Raw genomic sequence first — 19,977 nt, 5'->3', positions numbered from 1 at the left:
TTCCAAATCACAAAGGATTAACCCACTGATCCTTGCACTTGCTTTCTTATTTCTGAGTTCGCTTTTCCTGTTTCTCTCTGGTAAAAATTTATCCAGCCTATAAAATCCACTTCAAATGCTATTTCCTCAATGCATCTTTTCTGGACACCTCGTGGGCCAGTGGTTCTCAGAAGAGGAAATTATCTGTATCGAAGTACATCAGGGGCAGCAGAGAAGCTTTTAACATGAAATGTATCTTTGAGGATCACTGTCCCTGTTGGCCTTATATTTCTTCTTGATTCGACCTTCTCTTTAAGCACTGAAAAAAAAATTTAGTTCAGTACTTGCTTGCTACACTGACTGGTAGACTCTGTGCTTCTTGAGAGTAAAGCCTGGGTATTCTACATCTACAGCACATCGTAGGTGCTCACTTAATGCATTGTAGTCTTTCCATCATATGGCATTCCAAAAACACTTCATGAGGATCTTGCTGACAGAGAAATAAGGTGAAACGGTGTTTTCTTGTTTGTTTAGTTTTCTCTCACTGGGACTAAGGTAATTGCTATCAGTCTGCCATACTACAAGGTTAGCAGGCTAAAACAGCAAAAATATCAGGAAGGCTGTTCATAAGATTGACTTGAGACAAAACCCTGAAATGAGGGGCTGCAGGGGAGTGCTCCTACCCTGCTCTTCTCCCCCTCTCATCCTAATTGTCTAATACTTGTTTCCTTCTCTCACACTACAGGCTTCCCACCTGCATTCTTCCTTTTCTTCCTACACCCTCATTTTTCTTGTGCTCCTGCCCTTCCGTTTTCTCCCTTTTGTAGGGTGTTCTCATAAGGACCCTTCCACTTTCCAGAATTTTGGGGAAATCAGTAAGTGGCAGACACTGCTTTGGACCAAGCTAACCAACTGGAACCGGCTCAGGCATGGCACTTCAGTCAGGAGGGGGAACTTGCCAATTTTTGATAAATCGAGGGACATTTACAAGGGCAAAACCCCATCCACACGTGCTCCAGGTAGTAGGAGAGAATTCCCAGTTCCCAACGCTTCTTAGCCAAAAGTGGGGGAGGGAGGGTTCCTTAGAGGAGAGTCAGACAAGATGGAGACTTCTTTTTAAGCTATTAGATTTCTCAATTTGCACATAAATTATCTGAATCCAGGCAAAATAGACCTGGGATACAGGGCAAGGGGGGAAATGTGTTCTATCTGAACGACTGAATCAGAAGTCTCTCCCCATCTCATTCCTTTTTTTTTTTTTTTTATTAATTGTGTAAACGAACTGCTTCTTTTTCTCTAGGTGGGGCTCAGAGAAACCGAGAAGAGCAGAAACGGAGGCGAAGACAATGAAGAGATCCGCGGGGCTGGACGCTCAGAGACGCAGAGGAGACGCGCCTGGCCAGAGAAGACGGGCGAACAGCCACGCAGGCAAGCAGGCAGGGAGCGGGCTCGGCGGCGGTCGCCTCGGACGGCCAGGGACCTCCACCGCTGGCAGAAGGAGCCCTGGGTGGGACCGCGATGGCGGGGCCCCGCCTGGAGAGAGGGAATGATGGACAGTCGGTGCCTTCCAATCGCGTCCTTCAAAGTGTGCGGGGCAGGCCAATGAGCTGACGGCTGCGGCCGGCGCGGGGCCCAGGCCCTGGCACAGTGCTGGCAGGCTGTGGCTGGGGCCGGGAGCGGGGACCGCGGCGTGGAGGTGCTCGCTGATACCGGCGACGACGAGTCCAGAGCCCTCGGCCAGGAGCCTAGCTAACTGCAGTGGGGACCCGGGCCCAGGGCCGCGAAGCTGTGGCGGGAGGACGATGGCAGCGCCCGCCGGGGCCGGAGCACTGATTGCATCCCCAGACCGCCGGCGCTGTCTGTGGTCGGTGCTGGCGGCGGCGCTCGGGCTCTGTGAGTGATGCCGGGGCCAGAGCGGGGGCGGCGGGACCTGGTGGCCGGCCTGGCGCTTGCGGGGCACAGGGGTGGGGAGGGGGCGCGGCCTGCTTGCCCTGGGGCCCGGAGAACTGAGCTGGCGGGCGGAGAGCGCGGGCCACGCAACCGGCTGGAGAGGCGCGGAGCCTCTTTCTTCTTCCTGGATCCCTGCGTGTAGAGGAGGCGGGGAGAATTCCCTACTTTGATCTTTCTGGGGGGCCGTCTGGGCAGCGGGCCCGGCGGGCGGCTGCCTTGTGCCTTCGCTGAGTCGCCCCCCTTCTCCGCTTGGTGACTCTGGGTCGCCCAGGCCCGGCTGGGATTCCGGTTCAGGAACCCGGGCTTCTGGCATTCTCCACCTTTGGGAGTCGGCGGAAGGTTGCAGGGTTTCTTCTGTGGGGCCTTTGTTGGTTTGTTTCCCTGTTGAACGACTTTTGTTTTGCCTTGTTGGTTCCATTTCCAGTGCTCTCCAACCCATTTTTAAGTCTCGGAGATGAAAGGGCCCCAGAGTTTCGTATGTCTTAATCTCTGTAACCTGCAGAGCACCAAGAAGAAATTAGCATTACTTCTGGGTTAGGGTGCAAAGAGCTGAAATACCACTGGAATGACTGGCTTAACAGAGTTTCATGAAATCCGTAATTCCAGACATAGTCACCATAGTTTGACAAGACATAGGATATTAAAAGGCACATCTGTCTTTATTTAAAAAAAAAAAAAAAAATCCACATTTTTTCCTTTGCCAGATATCATAAGTGAGATATAAGGTTAAAAACCTCAGGCTGGATTTACTGAATTGGATGAATTGTTTTATGGACATCTGCAGTGGTGTCTGCCATAGAACGTTTTTGTGTATTGTTGCTCAAAGCAGTGAACTTGTTGCTGTCTCAGAATGTGGTTAAGTTATGGTAATAAAGAGAGGCAGCTCCTAAGAAACTGTGGAGATTTGTTCATTTCTTTGTTTTGCAAAAATATCAGTTACATCACAGTATCTGAACATGAAAAACTCAATAATAACTTTCACAGAAAAGCCCTGTAATGTAATTTTTGGAGCCAGGAAAAATATTTAATGAATGACTTCAGGAGCTATAAAGTATAAATGTAAAAATCCCTTCACTCTCCGTGGTTGGTAGGTGAAGATATACTTTGTATATATAAGACAATCCATTCTGTATAAATGTCTCTTCTGAAAGGGGAGGGGGGGGAGGTTAGGAGCATTTGGTGGTGGTGGTGGTGATGGTAATATTCATGTTTTAGTGAACAAGTAGAAAATAGCTTAAAACTAATGTGTATCAGAAATCTTGTTTATTCAGACAGAATTATTATGCATGAGAGGTTGACCTCTGTCCTTATTGAGAACAAAAACAGTCAGAGAAATCTTAATTAAATTCAGAGTACTAAAAAGTAGCTGAACTGAAGAAATAAATATTAATGGATACTAATACAAAAAGATCATCAGAATTACATCAGTACTACGTTGGACATAGCTAACTCTTTAGTAATGGAAGATGAATGCTGATGTCTGAAAGTCAGCAGCTGTTGTTATTGGTTAATTTTAGAAAACTATTGAATGTTTCTTCTTTCAGGCTACCTTTTCTTGTCATGAATACTATATATAGCAGTTCATGTTTTACAGAAAGCCTTCTTAAGTTTGATCTAGATACAGTTATTCCACAAACATTTACTAATCATTTTTTAAGTACTAAGCACCGAAAATATTCCAGGAAAGATCATCCCTGGCCTCACATAATTTGCAGTTCAGTGGGAGAAACAAAGTGTGATAAGCAATAGAAGTCTTTCATTAATGGTTTGCTGTAAAAGCACAGAGGAGAGTCATCATCTCAGACTGAATTTCAGGCTGCTAAAAGAAAAGGATGCTTGAACTAAGTAGGTATTGGGAGAGAACAGTATATGCAGAGTCATGAATGAACCCGTTGGTCAGTCGGCGTGGTGAGAGGTTGGAGTGTATAGCAGAGATGGTGGGAATTGAGGCAGGAAACCCAGCCAGAGGCTCTAACTCCCAACATAAGGCTGAATCTTATCCTAAGGGTATAGAGAGCCTGTGAAGGATTTCCCTGACTGTTGAGATGTGAAGGGTGGGTTTGAATGATGTCAGGCTGAAGAAACCAGAATGTTATGTAAGAAACAAGAGCAGGAGGATTGAAGACCTGAATTAAAATCCTGGGTTGTGAAGAGAGGACATATCCACAAACTTGTTAGAGAGTAAATTTGATGGGGCTTGGAAATTGATTTGATGTGGACTTAGAAGAGAGTAAAATGATCCTAAGTTTTGCGCTTGAGAAGCTGGGCATAGTTCTGCAAAGTTATGCTTTTCACAGATGAAGAATATGGGATGAGGGAAAAGGAGTGTTGGAGGAAGAGGATGATGAAGTTACTTTTGGATATGTTGAGTTTAAGATGCTATTGAAATATCTCAATAGAAATGGGACAGTTGGATAGATGGTTCAGTTGGGTAGGTGAGGAGGAAGTTCTGGAAGGAGATATGAATCTGGGAGGCTTTATGTGGGTAGTAGTTAAAGCTATGGATTGCTTGGATGAGGTCAGCAAGAGAGAGAGTCCTGGAAGGAAATAGTAGAAGGCCAAGAACAGAGTTCTGGGGTTATGGAACCTGAGAAGGAGACTCATTGAGTAAGAGAAGAACCAGAAGAGTGCTGTCTTGGAAACAGAGAGTGTGAAGTTTTAAGGGAGTTTTAACTGTGTCAGATGAAGAGTGTGAACACTTCAAGGATTCACTGAATTTGGCAGTTGGAATGTCTTTAGTAAGCCTTAGGTAGGCTTGAATACACAGAACCTGAAGAAGAAATCTCAGTAATTTGCACCACCCACTTCAATAAATGGCACGATCATCCATCTAATTGCTCAACCCAGAAATCCACCCTAGTTAACTTCCTATCTTTCAGTCCCCACATGCATTCAGTTCTCCCATCTCCAAAATACCTCTAGGACTCACCCACTTTTTTTTTTCCCTCACCCACTTTTTTCCTATTGGTCTACTCCTAGATTTTTGGTCGAGATCACTGTCATTTCTTGGCTATGTTACTGTGGTAATAGTAGCCTCCCAGCTGGTCTCCCCATTTCCCCCTTGCGTCTTTTTAGTTCCTTCTTTACACAACCGCAAGAATGATTTTATAAAAATGCAGATCAGTTCATGTAGCGCTCTTGTTTAAAACTCTTAATGGCTTCCCATTGCATTCTGAATGACATTCCAACTTCTCCCCCTGGCATACAGTTGATCTGGCTTCTGCCTGCCACTCTGACTTCAACTTTTGCCCCTTACTCACTATATTCAAGCCATGCTGCCTTCTTTCTTGGAGAAGGAAATGGCAACCCACTCCAGTGTTCTTGCCTGGAGACTCCCGTGGACAGAGGAGCCTGGTGGGCTGCTGTCCATGGGGTCACACAGAGTCAGACATGACTGGAGCGACTTAGCATTCATGCGTGCATTGGAGAAGGAAATGGCAGAAGGAAATTGGAGAATCCCAGGGATGGCGGAGCCTGGTGGGCTGCTGTCTCTGGGGTCGCACAGAGTCGGACATGACTGAAGCGATTTAGCAGCAGCAGCAGCAACCATCTTTCTGCTCTCCGACACTCATTCCCGTCTCAGGCCCTTTGCCCTTGATACCTGATGTGCTCTTTCCTCAGAACTGCCATAGCTGTCTCATTCTCATCCGAGAGGCCTTAGCCTAAGTGTCGCTTCCTCAGAGAGGCCTTTTCCAATCCCCCTATCCAGTGGGCCTCCCTGTTTTTATTTCTTGGCCCTTTGTTTATGTCCTTATTGTAATTTCTCACTGTTTGGTGGTTCTCTTTTCTCTTTCACTAGAATCCAGGACAGAGATTGTGTTGATCTTGTTTATAGAAGTATCCCGAGGGCTTAGTGTAGTGAATATGACAGATACTAATAAATATTTATTAAATGGCAAGGAGGCTTAGGCATGTCTTGATAACAGTTTATTAGTAATTTGCTGCATGTGTTAGGATTTGGCCTGGCACATAGGAGGTATCCAAGAAATGTTTGTTGAAAGAAGGAATATTTTTTCCAAGTTGATTTTTATGCATTATCTGATAGTTTTCATTCTAAAGTACTAGTTCATATTCCTCAGATATATATGGAATAAGTTAACATTCTTTGATCACTTTAAGCACTATCGTTCTGGAATTACTACTTATTATGTACTATAATTGTTTTATCATGTTTGTTGTAGTATCTAAGTGTTTTATCAATAAAACTTTTCTGGTTTTTGGTGCTTGTTGCTGCCTCAAATGCAGACTTGAGACACTTCCGCTGTAGTTCAAAGGCCACTAATCTCATTACCAATTCCCTCACCCTTTTAGTTCTTATTTACTAGTTGGGATAATAAAATAAAAATTTAGTCTTTTTTTTTTTTTTTTAATATTCTACCACACATTTTGGTCTGAACTCCAGGGTATTCAGTGGGCTCAAGAAGCTGCCAAAAAAAGAAAGACAATATTAAATGAAAGATATATGTATAAAGTACATAAGATGCAAATTTGTGTTTTTACAAAGTCTTTATTCACTTATTCAACCAAATAAACACCTTCTGGATGCCAGGCACTGTTCAGGTACCTTGGATGCAGCAGGGAGCCTAGATTCTAGTGGGAGGTGACAGACTATTCAAAGAAATAATGAATACCAAAGGGCAACTGGTCCTTTGGTGATCACAATTTAAGATATTCACCAATTGTGGAAGTTTGCAGTAAAAAAAGAGACTTTTCTATTGTGCCTGCAGTGCTCCCGATGCAGGGGGCATGGGTTCCATCCCTGGTCAGGGAACTAAGATCCCACATGCCATGCAATGTGGCCAAAAAGAAAAAAGAAAAAAAGGAGAGAGAGAATACTATTGGCATTACAAAATAGATGTTTTTTAAACTTACGAAGGATCCACTGTGGGATTTCATTAATGGTTGCTCTTTCCTACTGAGTTTAAAATGTGATTAATTGGGGGAAACATGATATAGAGTTTTTCAGAAATATTGCTGCCTCCTTTCTACCTGGTAAATGCTGGCCTACCTAATAGGTATTTCTCACATTCCTTTCTATTGCAACTAAGGCTGATTTAGTGTAGCCTTACTCACATTTCTCCTGGATGAGTAGAATCATCTAATTGGAACCCAGTTGTGTTTTTACTGAAGTTGTATCTTTTACCTGAGAATTTGGATTCTCCGTTGTAGGATATGCATCTCACATGAACCTAAACCTTGCAAAGATTATTTTTAAAAATAAAATAATTTTTTGACATATACACACTACTATATTTATTATTTATTTTTATTTATTTTTGGCTGCACTGAGTCTTCAATGCTGCATGCAGGCTTTCTCTAGTTGCCAAGAGTGGGAGCTACTCTTTAGTTGCGATGCACAGGCTTCTCATTGCCATAGATTCTTCTGTTGCAGATCACAGGCTCTAGGCACGTGGACTTCAGTAGTTGTGCCTTGCGGGCTCTAGGGCACGTGGGCTTCAGTGGTTGCAGCACAGAGGCTCACTACTTGTGGCTTGTGGGCCCCAGAGCGTAGTTGTGGTGCGCGGGCTCTAGAGGGTGGGTTCAGTGGTTGCGGCACCTACCCAGACCAGGGATCAAACTCGTGTCCCCTGCATCGGCAGGCAGATTCTCACCCGCTGCACCTCCAGGGAGGTCCCACAAAGATTTTAATCTTGCTCTCCAAGACTATTGGTGTCATTTTTTGAAAAAGAGAATAAATAGTTTGCTTTGACATGGAATTCATTATAGATTAGTTTGGTCTTTCTAGCTTCCATTTAAGGAAATTTAATTATTAAAAAAACTAGAAGCATTGTCTGAAGTCTCAAGTATCTTGAGGCTCTTGGTTTTGCTCCCTAAGGCTGGTGAGATATGAAGCCTTTGCATATCTTGAATGATAGTCCTTTCTTCCTTTTCTACTTTTGTTTTGCCAAATATTTGACATTAGCAATGCCCAAAGTCATTGGAATTTTGGCTGCTTAGAAGGTGGAGGTCAGTTGGCTTTGTGATCATTCAGTTCAGTTCAGATGCTCAGTCATGTCCGACTCTCTGTGACCCCATGGACTGCAGCATGCCACGCTTCCCTGTCCATCACCAACTCCCGGAGCTTATTCAAACTCATGTTCATTGAGTCTGTGATGCCATCCAATCATCTCATCCTCTGCTGTCCTCTTCTCCTCCTGCCCTTAGTCTTCAAATGAATCAGTTCTTCACATCAGGTGACCAAAGTATTGGAGTTTCAGCTTCAGCACCAGTCCTTCCAATGAATATTCAGGGCTGATCTCCTTTAGGATTGACTGGGTGGATCTCCTTGCAGTCCAAGGGACTCTCAAGAGTCTTCTCCAACACCACAGTTCAAAAGCATCACTTCTTCGCCGCTCAGCTTTCTTTATAGTCCAGCTCTCACATCCATACCTGACTACTGGAAGAATCATAGCTTTGACTAGACGGACCTTTGTTGGCAAAGTAATGTCTCTGCTTTTTAATATGCTGTCTAGGTTGGTCATAACTTTTCTTCCAAGGAGCAAGTGTCTTTTAATTTCATGGCTGCAGTCACCATCTGCAGTGATTTTGAAGCCCAGGAATGTAAAGTCAGCCACTGTTTCCACTGTATCCCCATCTATTTGCCGTGAAGTGATTGGACCGGATGTCATGATCTTAGTTTTTGAATGTTGAGTTTTAAGCTAACTTTTCACTCCCCTCTTTCACTTTCATCAAGAGGCTCTTTAGTTCTTCTTTGCTTTCTGCTATAAGGGTGGTGTCATCTGCATATCTGAGGTTATTGATATTTCTCCCAGCAATCTTGATTCCAGCTTGTGCTTCATCCAGCCCAGTGTTTCTCATGATGTACTCTGCATATAAGTTAAATAAGCAGGGTGACAATATACAGCCTTGACATACTCCTTTTCCTATTTGGAACCAGTCTGTTTTTCCATGTCCAGTTCTACCTGTTGCTTCCTGACCTGCATACAGGTTTCTCAAGAGGCAGGTCAGGTGGTCTGGTATGCCCATCTCTTTCAGAATTGTCCACAGTTTATTGTGATCCACACAGTCAAAGGTTTTGGCATAGTCAATAAAGCAGAAGTAGATGTTTTTCTGAAACTCGCTTGCTTTTTCGATGATCCAGCGGATGTTAGCAATTTGATCTCTGGTTCCTCTGCCTTTGTGACCATTTGTAGTGCCTAAATTGAGAAATTGTCATCTTCTCCTGGGACCTTTATATCTTTGCCATTAAGCCTCTATTTGTAATCTTTTTGAATGCATGTGGGCTGCTATGCAAGGGCTTCCCTGGTGGCTCAGACGATAACATGTCTGTCTGCAATTCAGGAGACCCAGGTTTGATCCCTGGGCTGGGAAGATCCCCTGGAGAAGGAAATGGCAACCTACTCCAATATTCTTGCCTGGAGAATCCCATGGACAGAGAAGCCTGGTAGGCTACTGTCCATGGGGTCGCAGAGTTGGACACAACTGAGCGACTTCACTTGACTTGGGCTGCTATAATTTTTTATTCATTTATATCTTTACCTTGGTTCCATTAGGCCTTTATCCAAGAAGAGAAAGATGATTTAACTGATAAATTCTCTTTCAGTGCATTCTTTTTTTTTTCTTCTCATCCAAACTCAGAGTCTCCTAAGAAATTAGGATCTTTTGTAATACCTCTGATCTGCTGTCAGAGCCTGTGGCTTCAATAGATTTCCAACAGCTGTGATACATTGTACCTAGTACTTAGGTTTAACTAATTGGGGTTAGAGATACAATATGTCTTTGCTGAGCCTGGGTTATTTATTCTTGTAGATGAGATTGACCCATAGAATGAAATCCATGACTTAAGCTTGTTAGTACTGGGCTGTAATCAACTGAACAAATGTTGATGAATTTGCAGTGAACATGGTCTGTACTGAGACTGTGATAGTCTATAATACTTTGGGGTCTGGTGAGTTTGTTATGTGGAATTTAAAGCCATTTTTTAAATGCTTTTTATCAAAGTTAAGAAATGTATTCTTTTCTCTCCAAACATTGAAGGTCACAGTGTTCAGTTATGTAAATTTAACATAACCCTGTGCTTCTTCCACATAACACTTGAAAAGATAAAGGTGCTTTATTGTAGGCTGAGCTTCAGTGAGAACTTGGATGACCCTATACTGGCCTGTTTCCCACAGTTATTCACATCCAGGTCATAATTGCTATATACCCTCCTCTGAAGGATATTGCTACAAAACATAAGTAAAGGACTCAGCCTCCTAAGAGAAAACTATGTTAAAATGCAAATATTTGACATCTCCTAAATGGTTAAGAAGGGTAGAGAGAAAGTGAGTAGTGAGTAGTTAGGAGGAAATTTTGAATTAATTAACCCCATGAATCGCAGCACTCCAGGCCTCCCTGTCCATCACCAACTCCCAGAGTTTACCCAAACCCATGTCCATCCAGTTGGTGATGCCATCCAACCATCTCATTCTCTGTCGTTCCCTTCTCCTCCTGGCCCCAATCCTTCCCAGCATCTGGGTCTTTTCCAATGAGTCAACTCTTCGCATGAGGTGGCCAAAGTATTGGAGTTTCAGCTTCAACATCAGTCCCTCCAGGACTGATCTCATTTAGGATGGACTGGTTGGATTTTCTTGCATTCCCAGGGACTCTCAAGAGTCTTCTCCAACACCACAGTTCAAAAGCATCAATTCTTCGGCACTCAGCTTTCTTCACTGTCCAACTCTCACATCCATACACAACTACTGGAAAAACCATAGCCTTGACTAGACGGACCTTTGTTGGCAAAGTAATGTCTCTGCTTTTAAATATGCTATCTAGATGGGTCATAACTTTCCTTCCAAGGAGTAAGCGTCTTGTAATTTCATGGCTGCAGTCACCCATCTGCAGTGATTTTGGAGCCCCAAAAAATAAAGTCTGACTGTTTCCACTGTTTCCCCATCTATTTGCCATGAAGTGATGGGACCAGATGCCATGATCTTAGTTTTCTGAATGCTGAGCTTTAAGCCAACTTTTTCATTCTCCTCCTTCACTTTCATCAAGAGGCTTTTAGTTTCTTTTCACTTTCTGCCATGAGGGTGGTGTCATCTGCATATCTGAGGTTATTGATATTTCTTCCGGCAATCTTAATTCCAGCTTGTGCTTCTTCCAGCCCAGCATTTCTCATGATGTACCCTGCATACAAGTTAAATAAGCAGGGTGACAATATACAACCTTGACATACTGCTTTTCCTACTTGGAACCAGTCTGTTGTTCCATGTCCAGTTCTGAGTGACTGAACTGAACTGAACTTATCTTTCTAGATATAGCTACAGGTATATATATCTTTCTCTTTTCAACCAAGTATAACTTAGAAGTTTGGATATAAAACTAGGTTCACGTTATTTCTTTTGTTCTGCTCTCATTTATTGAGTCTGTACCATGTGCCAGGCCTTTGCTAACCAATTTATATGCATTATTTCATCTCCTTGTAATTCTGTCTGATAATTATTATTTTTATTAATTTTACAGATGAAACTAAGAATCAGACAGGTTGTGTAGTGTGCAAAATCACTTAGCTAATATGTAGTAGAGTTGGGACTCAAAACTGCAAGGCATGTATTTGCAACCACTCTGCATTATTATGGGTTTCCCTGGTGGCTCAGATGGTAAAGAATCTGCCTGCAGTGCAGGAGACCCAGGCTCAGTTCCTGCATCAGGACGATCCCCTGGAGAAGGGAATGGCAACCAACTCCAGTGTTCTTGCCTGGAGAATTTCATGGACAGAGGAGCCTGGTGGGCTGTAGTCCATGGGGTCACACAGAGTTGGACATGACTGAATGACTAATACTTTCACTTTCTGCATTATTATAGAATTTCTCCTTCAAAGTCTCTAACCACTTTTTCAGAGGTTTCCAGGATGTCTTAAATGTTTGCAAAGAACCCTGTAACTGTCTCAGGGCATCCACCAGTGTCCTGTGTCTGTGGTCCCATGCCTTGATGCTGCTGACTCCAACCTAGAGGACCAAGCTGACATGCTGAAGCCTTCCTCACTGCTAATGCATAACTGTGCCCTGCTGCTCCCTAGGAATTGTGAATGGTGTGATTCTTGTAGTTTCTCACTCTGGTATTGCTCCCTCTGGCTAGGACACAGCATGAATCCATTTATCCAAGTGTCTGATACTGTATGAGGCTCAGAAATGTTCCTTGCCCCTCTTGTGGACCAAGCCACTGAGCCTTCCCTCTTCACTTGGGCTGAGTTTCTCCCTGGAAGCTGTACCGATCCTTCTGCAGTTAGACGCCTGGCAGGCTTGCCTTACAGGATGTCCAAACATCTCAGAATGTTCAAACCAAAAGCTCCTCACTGGCACCTTTCCTGGCCCTTCCACCCCATTGGCAGAGGTTCTGTAGCCCCACTGCCTTTCTGCCTGCCTCCAGCAGGAGTTCCAGCTCTTGTCTCTTAACTCATAGGGACTTTTGGCCTGGATCACTTTCATCTGTTTGGAATTTACTCCAAGCCCCCACCCCCAGTGAATGCAAATATAGAAGAACCCTGGTAAGGCTTGATGAACTTTATATACTAGAGAAATTAGAGAGTATTTTAATAATAAGCAGAGATGATGCTGATTCGTATATGGATTGCAGAACAGAAAATGCTGAGGGGCAATTTCTCATTTCAAATTACAGGTTCACAGTTTTATCAGCAGTTCTGAAATTCCCAAATGCTCTGAAAACTGAAAGTTTTTTCCTAAGTTTGATACATACTCTTTTAGCTGCAAAATTTGACCTGAACTAGTAATAGACTATTTCAATTGTGATCCACTTGGAAAACTAATCATATGTTTCACCACAGAAATACTTACATGTTTGATTGTGGGATGCTGTCTTACACCCGACTGGGGCTATTGTATAATATATAGTATATGCATTGTGTTAATTTTGTGAAATCTGAAAAACTCTACCTCCTGAGACACATCTAATACGTAAAGCTAGTGGCTTGCTACTTAAAACACCTTCATTCAAACTCGTTTCTTAACTTGTGCTAGTTTGGACCCTGCGGCCTTGTCTTTATTCAACTGATTTAAGTCTGAGAATTGATGGAGGAGATGTCACTTTCTATTTTTATGATTCAAGTTAGACTTTTATTCATGTGACCTAGAACTTTTCTGCTTATACAGATCAAATAAGAATTTAGTGGGCTGCCCACCTGTATCATTTCCAGGAACACTATGATCAACTAGCCAGTGCTGCCGGTCTCTGAGTCAGACTATTCTGCCTACTGCTTGCCCTCTGCTGTTGCTATGGAAACGCACTTGCCTTTGGCAGCTGAGTGCTGCCACTTGGATCCACTTCCTTCCCTTGCCATTAGGGAACATCACATCGGTGTTAGCAATTCCCGCTGTAAGTTCTGGCCTACTGAGAGTGGTCCCAGGACTCTTCAGGGATGCTGGGGCTCTCCTCACAAATTATTTTCTCATAGTTATGCAGAAAGGCATGTCTTTTGGACCTGGGCATGGATGATTTGTCTTAAGTGAGAATCCAGATCGGGAGATGGGAATCGATGTACATGCACTACTGATATGTGTATAAAATAGGTGACTAAGGAGAACCTCCTGCGCGGCACAGGGAACTCTGCTCAGTGCTCTGTGGTGGCCTCAATGGGAAGGAAATCCAGAAAAGTGGGGGTGTGTGTAAACACATAGCTGATTCACTCTGTGCTATAGCAGAAACCAACACAACATTGTAAAGAAACTACAATAAAGTTCATTAAAAAGAAGACAAATTCCCTCTAACTTTCCAGTTTCCCTGAGCCTTTGAACCCCTTCCTCTTCATTAAACCAAGGCAGATCTGGCATTTCAAGCTCATTTTCTGTGGGCCACTTTTGGCCGATGTTTTAGCCAAGGGACCAATACAAACTGTTAGCGCTGTTTCTAATGCTCTTGAATTGCAACATTAAATGCAGAATATCTGTTTAATGGGCTCTTATCGACCAATTTGGCCTGATTCAGCTTTATGTTCCTACCACCATTGTTCTGCATACTTAGTGGCTATTCTACACATATTCCTTGGATTCCTGTCTGTTGTTATTCGGTCACTCAGTTGTGTCCAAACTCTTTGGGACCCCATGGACTGCAGCACACCAGGCCTCCCTGTCCATTACCATCTCTTGGAGCCTGCTCAAACTCGTGTCCATTGAGTTGGTGATGCCATCCAGCTGTCTCATCCTCTGTCATCACCTTCTCCTCCTATCTTCAGTCTTTCCCAGCATCAGGGTCTTTTCTAATGAGTCGGCTCTTTGCATCAGGTGACCACAGTATTGGAGCTTCAGCTTCAGCATCAGTCCTTCCAATGAATATTCAGGACTGATTTTCTTTAGGATTGACTGGTTTGATCTTCTTGCAGTCCAAGGGACTCTCAAGAGTCTTTTCTAACATATTGGTTCGAAAGCATCAATACTTCTATCTGTGTGAATTAGAAAAATCAATAGTTCTTTTGGAGTGTAATGCATCTCCTCATGGGTCATACTCTGTAGCTATAGGAACCTTCTGTGCCTTGAGGCTAGTGATAAGCCTAGAAACCAAGAGGAGTGGTTGGGCTGGGTCCTGAGGACACTTTTCAGTGTCTTTCAAGGCAGCTGCCTCAGGGGAGTCCATTAATGTTTCTGGGCAAAGCAGGGTTAATCCCAGGCTGCGATATGCTTATACTGGTAGAGAAAACTCAGTCATAGGGGGTTCACATGCCCAGCTTTATCAGGGTCCTCATTACTTCTCAGTGCCCTTCCTTTGATAGTAGGTACCTTGTGAAGTTGGAGATTCAAATTGCTTTGTAATTCAGCCAGTCTCAGGATGAGATTTTTGGGTTTGGTTTTCGTAGTCTCAGCTCTATGGCTGTAGGAGATAAGTACCCCTTTCAGGCAAGAAGTTTTCTGGTCATTTATGAGCTCTTGAGTTGGGAATTTGAATCCCTGAGCTCATCCCATTCTTTCTGACTTTGTCTAGTGACTATAGGAGCAAATTAACCAACATCATTATCCTCATTAGTTTGACAAAAAAATGTTCAAAAGTGTTATATACATGGTCATCCCAAACTCCTCCTTTTATAATTGTTCGATTAGGAGTATTCATTGGTGATGTTTGTCTATCTCTGTTGCCGCATTTTGCCAGGGACTATCAGTGCTGTCTTTACTAAATGGTCATTAGTGCTTTAAATCTAATCAGAGTGGAGAGCCAATTCCCAAAATTCCAGAAACAATTCAGAAAATTCATCCTTAAGATTCTGTTCTAGAAAGAACCACTCTTGGTACCAAAACCTGTTTTAGGCAGAATTGTCCAGAGACACAAGACCAGCAGGATAAATGGATGGGTTCATGGATGTTTTAAGGAAATGAATCACACAGTGGTCTCCACCACTTTGTTCTTGTTCAGTCATTAAGTCATGTCCATCTCTTTGCAATGCCGTGGACTGCAGCACGCCAGGCTTGCCTGTCCTTCACTATCTCCCAGAGTTTGCTCAAATTCATGTCCATTGAGTTGGTGGTGCTATGTAACCATCTCATCCTCTGCTGCCCCCTTCTCCTTTTGCCTTCAGTCTTTCCCAACATGAGGATCTTTTCTAGTGAGTTGACTCTTTATATCTGGTGGCCAAAGTATTGGAGCTTCAGCTTCAGCATCAGTCCTTCCAATGAGTATTCAGCATTGATTTCCATTACGATTGACTGGTTTGATCTCCATGCTGTCCAAGGGACTCTCAAGAGTCTTCTCTCGCACCACAGTTCAAAAGCATCAATTCTTTGGTCCAACTCTCACATCTGTACATGACTAATGGAAAAAACACAGCTTTCACTCTATGGACCTTTGTCCGCAAAGTGATGTCTTTGCCTTTTAATACTCTGTCTAGGTTTGTACAAAAAAGGTCTTAATGACCCGGATAACCATGGTGGTGTGGTCACTCACCTAGAGCCAGACATCCTGGAGTGTCAAGTGGGTCTTAGGAAGCATCACTGAGAACAAAGCTAGTGCAGATGATGGAATTCCAGCTGAACTATTTCAAATCCTAAAAGATGATGATGTTAAAGTACTGCACTCAATATACCAACAAATTTGGAAAACTCAGCAATGGCCACATGACTGGAAGATGTCAGTTTTCATTCCAATCCCAAAGAAGGGCAATGCCAAAGAATGTTCAAACTACTGTACAATTGCACTCATTTCACATCCTAGCAAGGTAATGCTCAAAATCCTTCAAGCTAGGCTTCAGCAGTACATTAACCAAGAACTTCCAAATATACGAACTGGATTTAGAAAAGGCAGAGGAACCAGAGATTAAATTGCCAACATCCGTTGGATCATAGAAAAAGCAAGAGAATTCCAGAAAAAATCTGCTTTTCTTCATTGACTACGCTAAAGCCTTTGACTGTATGGATCACAACAAACTGTGGAAAATTTTTAAAGAGATGGGAATACCACACCACCTTACCTGCCTCCTGTGAAACCTGTATGCAGGTCAAGAAGAAACAGAACAGGACATGGAACAACAGATTGGTTCAAAATTGGGAAGTTTTGGGAAGGAGTACATCAAGACTGTGTGTTGTCACCCTGCTTATTTAACTTATATGCAGAGTCTGTGCATGTGTGCTAAATCGCTTCAGTCATGTTCAACTCTTTGCGACCCTGTGGACTGTAGCCCACCAGGCTTCTCTGTGGGATTCTCCAGGGAAGAATATTGGAGTGGGTTGCCATGCCCTCCTCCAGGGGATCCTCCTGATCCAGGGATCGAACCACCATCTCTTATGCATTGGCAGGCAGGTTCTTTACCACTAGCACCGCCTGTGAATCCCATCTGTAGATTACATCATGTGAAATGCAGATGATACTACCTTGATGGCAGAAAGCAAAGAGGAACTAAAGAGCCTCTTGATGAAGGTTAAAGAGGAGAGTGAAAAGCTGATTTAAAACTCAACATTCAGAAAACAAAGATCATGGCATCTGGTCCTATCACTTCATGGCAAACAGATGGGGAAAAAATGAAAACAGTGACAGACTTTATTTTCTTGGGCTCCAAAATCACTGCATACAGTGACCACAGCCAAGAAATTAAAAGATGCTTGCTCCTTGGAAGAAAAACTGTGACAAACCTAGGCAACGTATTAAAAAACGAAGACATCACTTTGCTGACAAAGATCTGTATAGTCAAAGCTATATTTTTTCCAGTAGTCATGTATGGATATGAGAGTTGGTCCATAAAGAAAACAGCACTGTAGAATTGATGCTTTTGAATTGTGGTGCTGAAGAAGACTCTTGAGAGTCCCTTGGACACCAAGGAGATCAAATCAGTCAATATAAAGAAAATCAAGTCTGAATATTCATTGGAAGTACTGATACTAAAACTGAAGCTCCAGTACTTTGGCTACCTGATACAAAGAGCTGACTCATTGGAAAAGACCCTGATCCTGGGAAATATTGAAGGCAGGAGCAGAGAAGGGTGACAGAGGATGAGATGGTTGGGTGGCATCACTGATTCAATGGACATGAGTTTGAGCAAACTCCCAGAGTTAGTGAAGGATGGGGAAGCCTGGCGTGCTGCAGTCCATGGGGTCACAGAGTCTGACACAACTTAGTGACTGAATTCAGCTTTACTCAGACTCTGCCAGTTTCACTGGCAATCTCATCCAAAAACACACCTTTATAAAAACATTCACAGTAGTCTTTCAACAAAGATTATTGGCCCAGTTGGTGGCTCAGCCAAGTTGACACATAATATTAACCACCATATCAGTAATGAATTATAAAAGATAAGCTGTAAGAGGAGATCTTAAATAGTTGATTTCCCTTCACTGTAAACAGTTCTCTTCCTTGCTCTATTTTAGCACTTCTTACATCTCAAGTCAGTGTGATCTGACTTCTGCCTCCTGTCACCTATTTGACACTTTAATAAATGCTCAGACAATAAAGAATCCACCTACAATGCTGGAGACTTGGGTTTGATTCCTGGGTTGGGAAGATCCCCTGGAGAAGGGCATGGCAACCCACTCCAGTATTCCTGCCTAGAGAATCCCATGGACAGAGAAGCCTGGTGGGCTGCAGTCCACGGGGTTGCAAAGAGTTGGACACGACTGAGCGACTTTCACACACACACACACCTGAGGTTGCCAAATTAACTGACCTATTTCATGTCTTTTCTTTCTGGACTTCTTTGCTTCCTTGACATTGTTGACCACTCTAATCTTATTTCCGTTTTCTTTGTGACATTACTTCTGATTCTCATTCTCTTCATTGTCTGTTCTAAGTGTTCCCCCAGCACCAGCCTATGCCCTAATATTGATTTTTCTTTTGGTTCTGCTCTCAGCCATCTGCTAGTCTCATCATGCTCATCTTTAGTGATCGCATCTAGTTTTGTTCTTTTTTTTTTATTGCAATCCATATCTGGCAGGTAAGGCATTTGATAAAGATTTATTAAATAAATGGTCACTCCCAAATATATCTCCAGTTCTTTGAACTGCAGACTCTTACCCACTGAATGTCCAGAGGCAAGTTAGACTTCCTATTTTTAAAATTTAACTCCATATGTCTCTCCTTCCAAACTGTGCCTCTGCTTCAGTCCACTGGCCATTGTTCTCAGAGTTTTTCACTGTCCCGTTTGCCTTTCTCTCAGACACCTAAGACTAAAACTTGAACATCATCTTAGAATCCTTCATTATCACCCCACCTCCGTGGATTTAACTAGAGTCCTCCCAATGTTCACCTTCTTTTTCTGAATCCATCTCTTCTTTCCATTGTATTAGCTGTCAATCTTTTTAAGTCCAGATGATTGCAAGAGCCTGTAATTGATCTCCCTAATGCTAGTCATGTTCCCCTCTGGACTACCCTCCCAGGTGTTGCCAGAGGGATCTCTTGTGGACAGACTTGATTGTTCTGCCCTTCAGCTAAGACTCTCCATCCCTCTCCATTATCTTCAGGATAAGCTTAAGTCCTTAGCTCCTGCTGTTAGCTTTCTTGCACTTTGTTTGCAACATTTCTGCATGATTCACTATTTTGTCTCCCTGATTTTCTGCATGGTATGTTCACTCTGCCCATTGATTACCCTTCTCCCTATTTACCTGGCTACCTCTATGTAGCCTTCCCATCTCAAGTGCAAACTCATCTGGCATAGTCTGCAGTAAGGCCAAGTGCCCTGCCTCTAAGCTTCTACTCTATCATTTTATCTAACATTATCTTTTTACATGATTGTTTCACTAAATGCAGAACTGTGCCTTATCGTCTTTAGGTTTTCATTGCTTAACACACCGCCTGGAATGTAGTGGTAAGTGTTTAGTGGATAGTAGGTGAACTGTTGAACTGAATCCCATGTAGGAACTATAAACATTAGAGCAGAGAGTGAGTGAAACTAGGAAGGTAGGTCCTCCCAGAACTTGGAATCTCAAGATCTAGGGAGCAGTCATTTGACAGTGATATGGCTCAGAGGGGAAACTAACCAAACTCTCAAGAGCATTGTATCCAGTAAGGGTATCATGTCAGCTTATTGAGTTTCAGTGAGTATATAAATGCTGGGGTGTTAGAATGTTTAAGGGGATTGAGTTGTTAATGTGTTTTTCTGCCTGTCCTAACACAGACTATCCTCACAAGATTGCCTAGGGATTACAGGATCAACTCAGTGGATGTTTGACCATGATGGCTTTAGTCATTGAGCTGAAACACCCCTCCCTCCATGATTAGGCATTTAAGTGACAGACACATTGGATCGGTTGAGTCACTCTCTTCACTGGAGAGTGGTTTCACTGCTAACAGTGACACTTTAGACATGAGGGGACAGCCTTGAAACCTTAATTGGAAACCTTGAGAGTTTCCTGCATCTTCAAAGTTTTCCTAGACAGAGAGCCTGTGATATAGAGTGTATATGTCTACAGACGACCAACATTATTCATTGAGTGTGGATACTTATTCTTTTTTTAAAAAATATATTAGTTTATTTTTATTTTTGACTGTATCGGGTCTTGGTTGAAGCACACACTGAGACTCCGGGGCTTCTCTCTAATTGTGGCGTGGGAACTCCAGAGCGCATGTGCTCTATAATTGTGGCCTGTAGGCTTAGTGGCCCAACCAGGGATGGAAGCC

At 43.1% G+C, this 19,977-nt stretch overlaps 1 protein-coding gene across 2 annotated transcripts in view; it reads left to right on the top strand.

Moving 5' to 3' along the window:
* The first annotated feature begins 1,290 nt into the window (after nucleotides 1-1,290).
* MPZL1 (myelin protein zero like 1) overlaps nucleotides 1,291-19,977 on the top strand; it is a 78,716-nt gene continuing 60,029 nt past the window's right edge. The window contains exon 1 of one of the 2 annotated variants that reach the window (XM_043450114.1): nucleotides 1,291-1,407. In XM_043450114.1, coding sequence (XP_043306049.1) covers nucleotides 1,326-1,407 — 82 coding nt within the window. In that variant the 5' untranslated portion in view covers nucleotides 1,291-1,325. Of the gene's footprint in view, nucleotides 1,408-1,570; nucleotides 1,873-19,977 lie in introns of those variants that run through there. The other variant, XM_043450105.1, reaches the window with a different exon arrangement.

The sequence above is a fragment of the Cervus canadensis genome, chromosome 2 (assembly GCF_019320065.1).
Source record: "Cervus canadensis isolate Bull #8, Minnesota chromosome 2, ASM1932006v1, whole genome shotgun sequence".
NCBI classification, from domain to species: Eukaryota; Metazoa; Chordata; class Mammalia; order Artiodactyla; family Cervidae; genus Cervus; species Cervus canadensis.
Note: the sequence above shows the minus strand (reverse complement) of the source record. Positions and strands in the feature narration are given on the sequence as shown.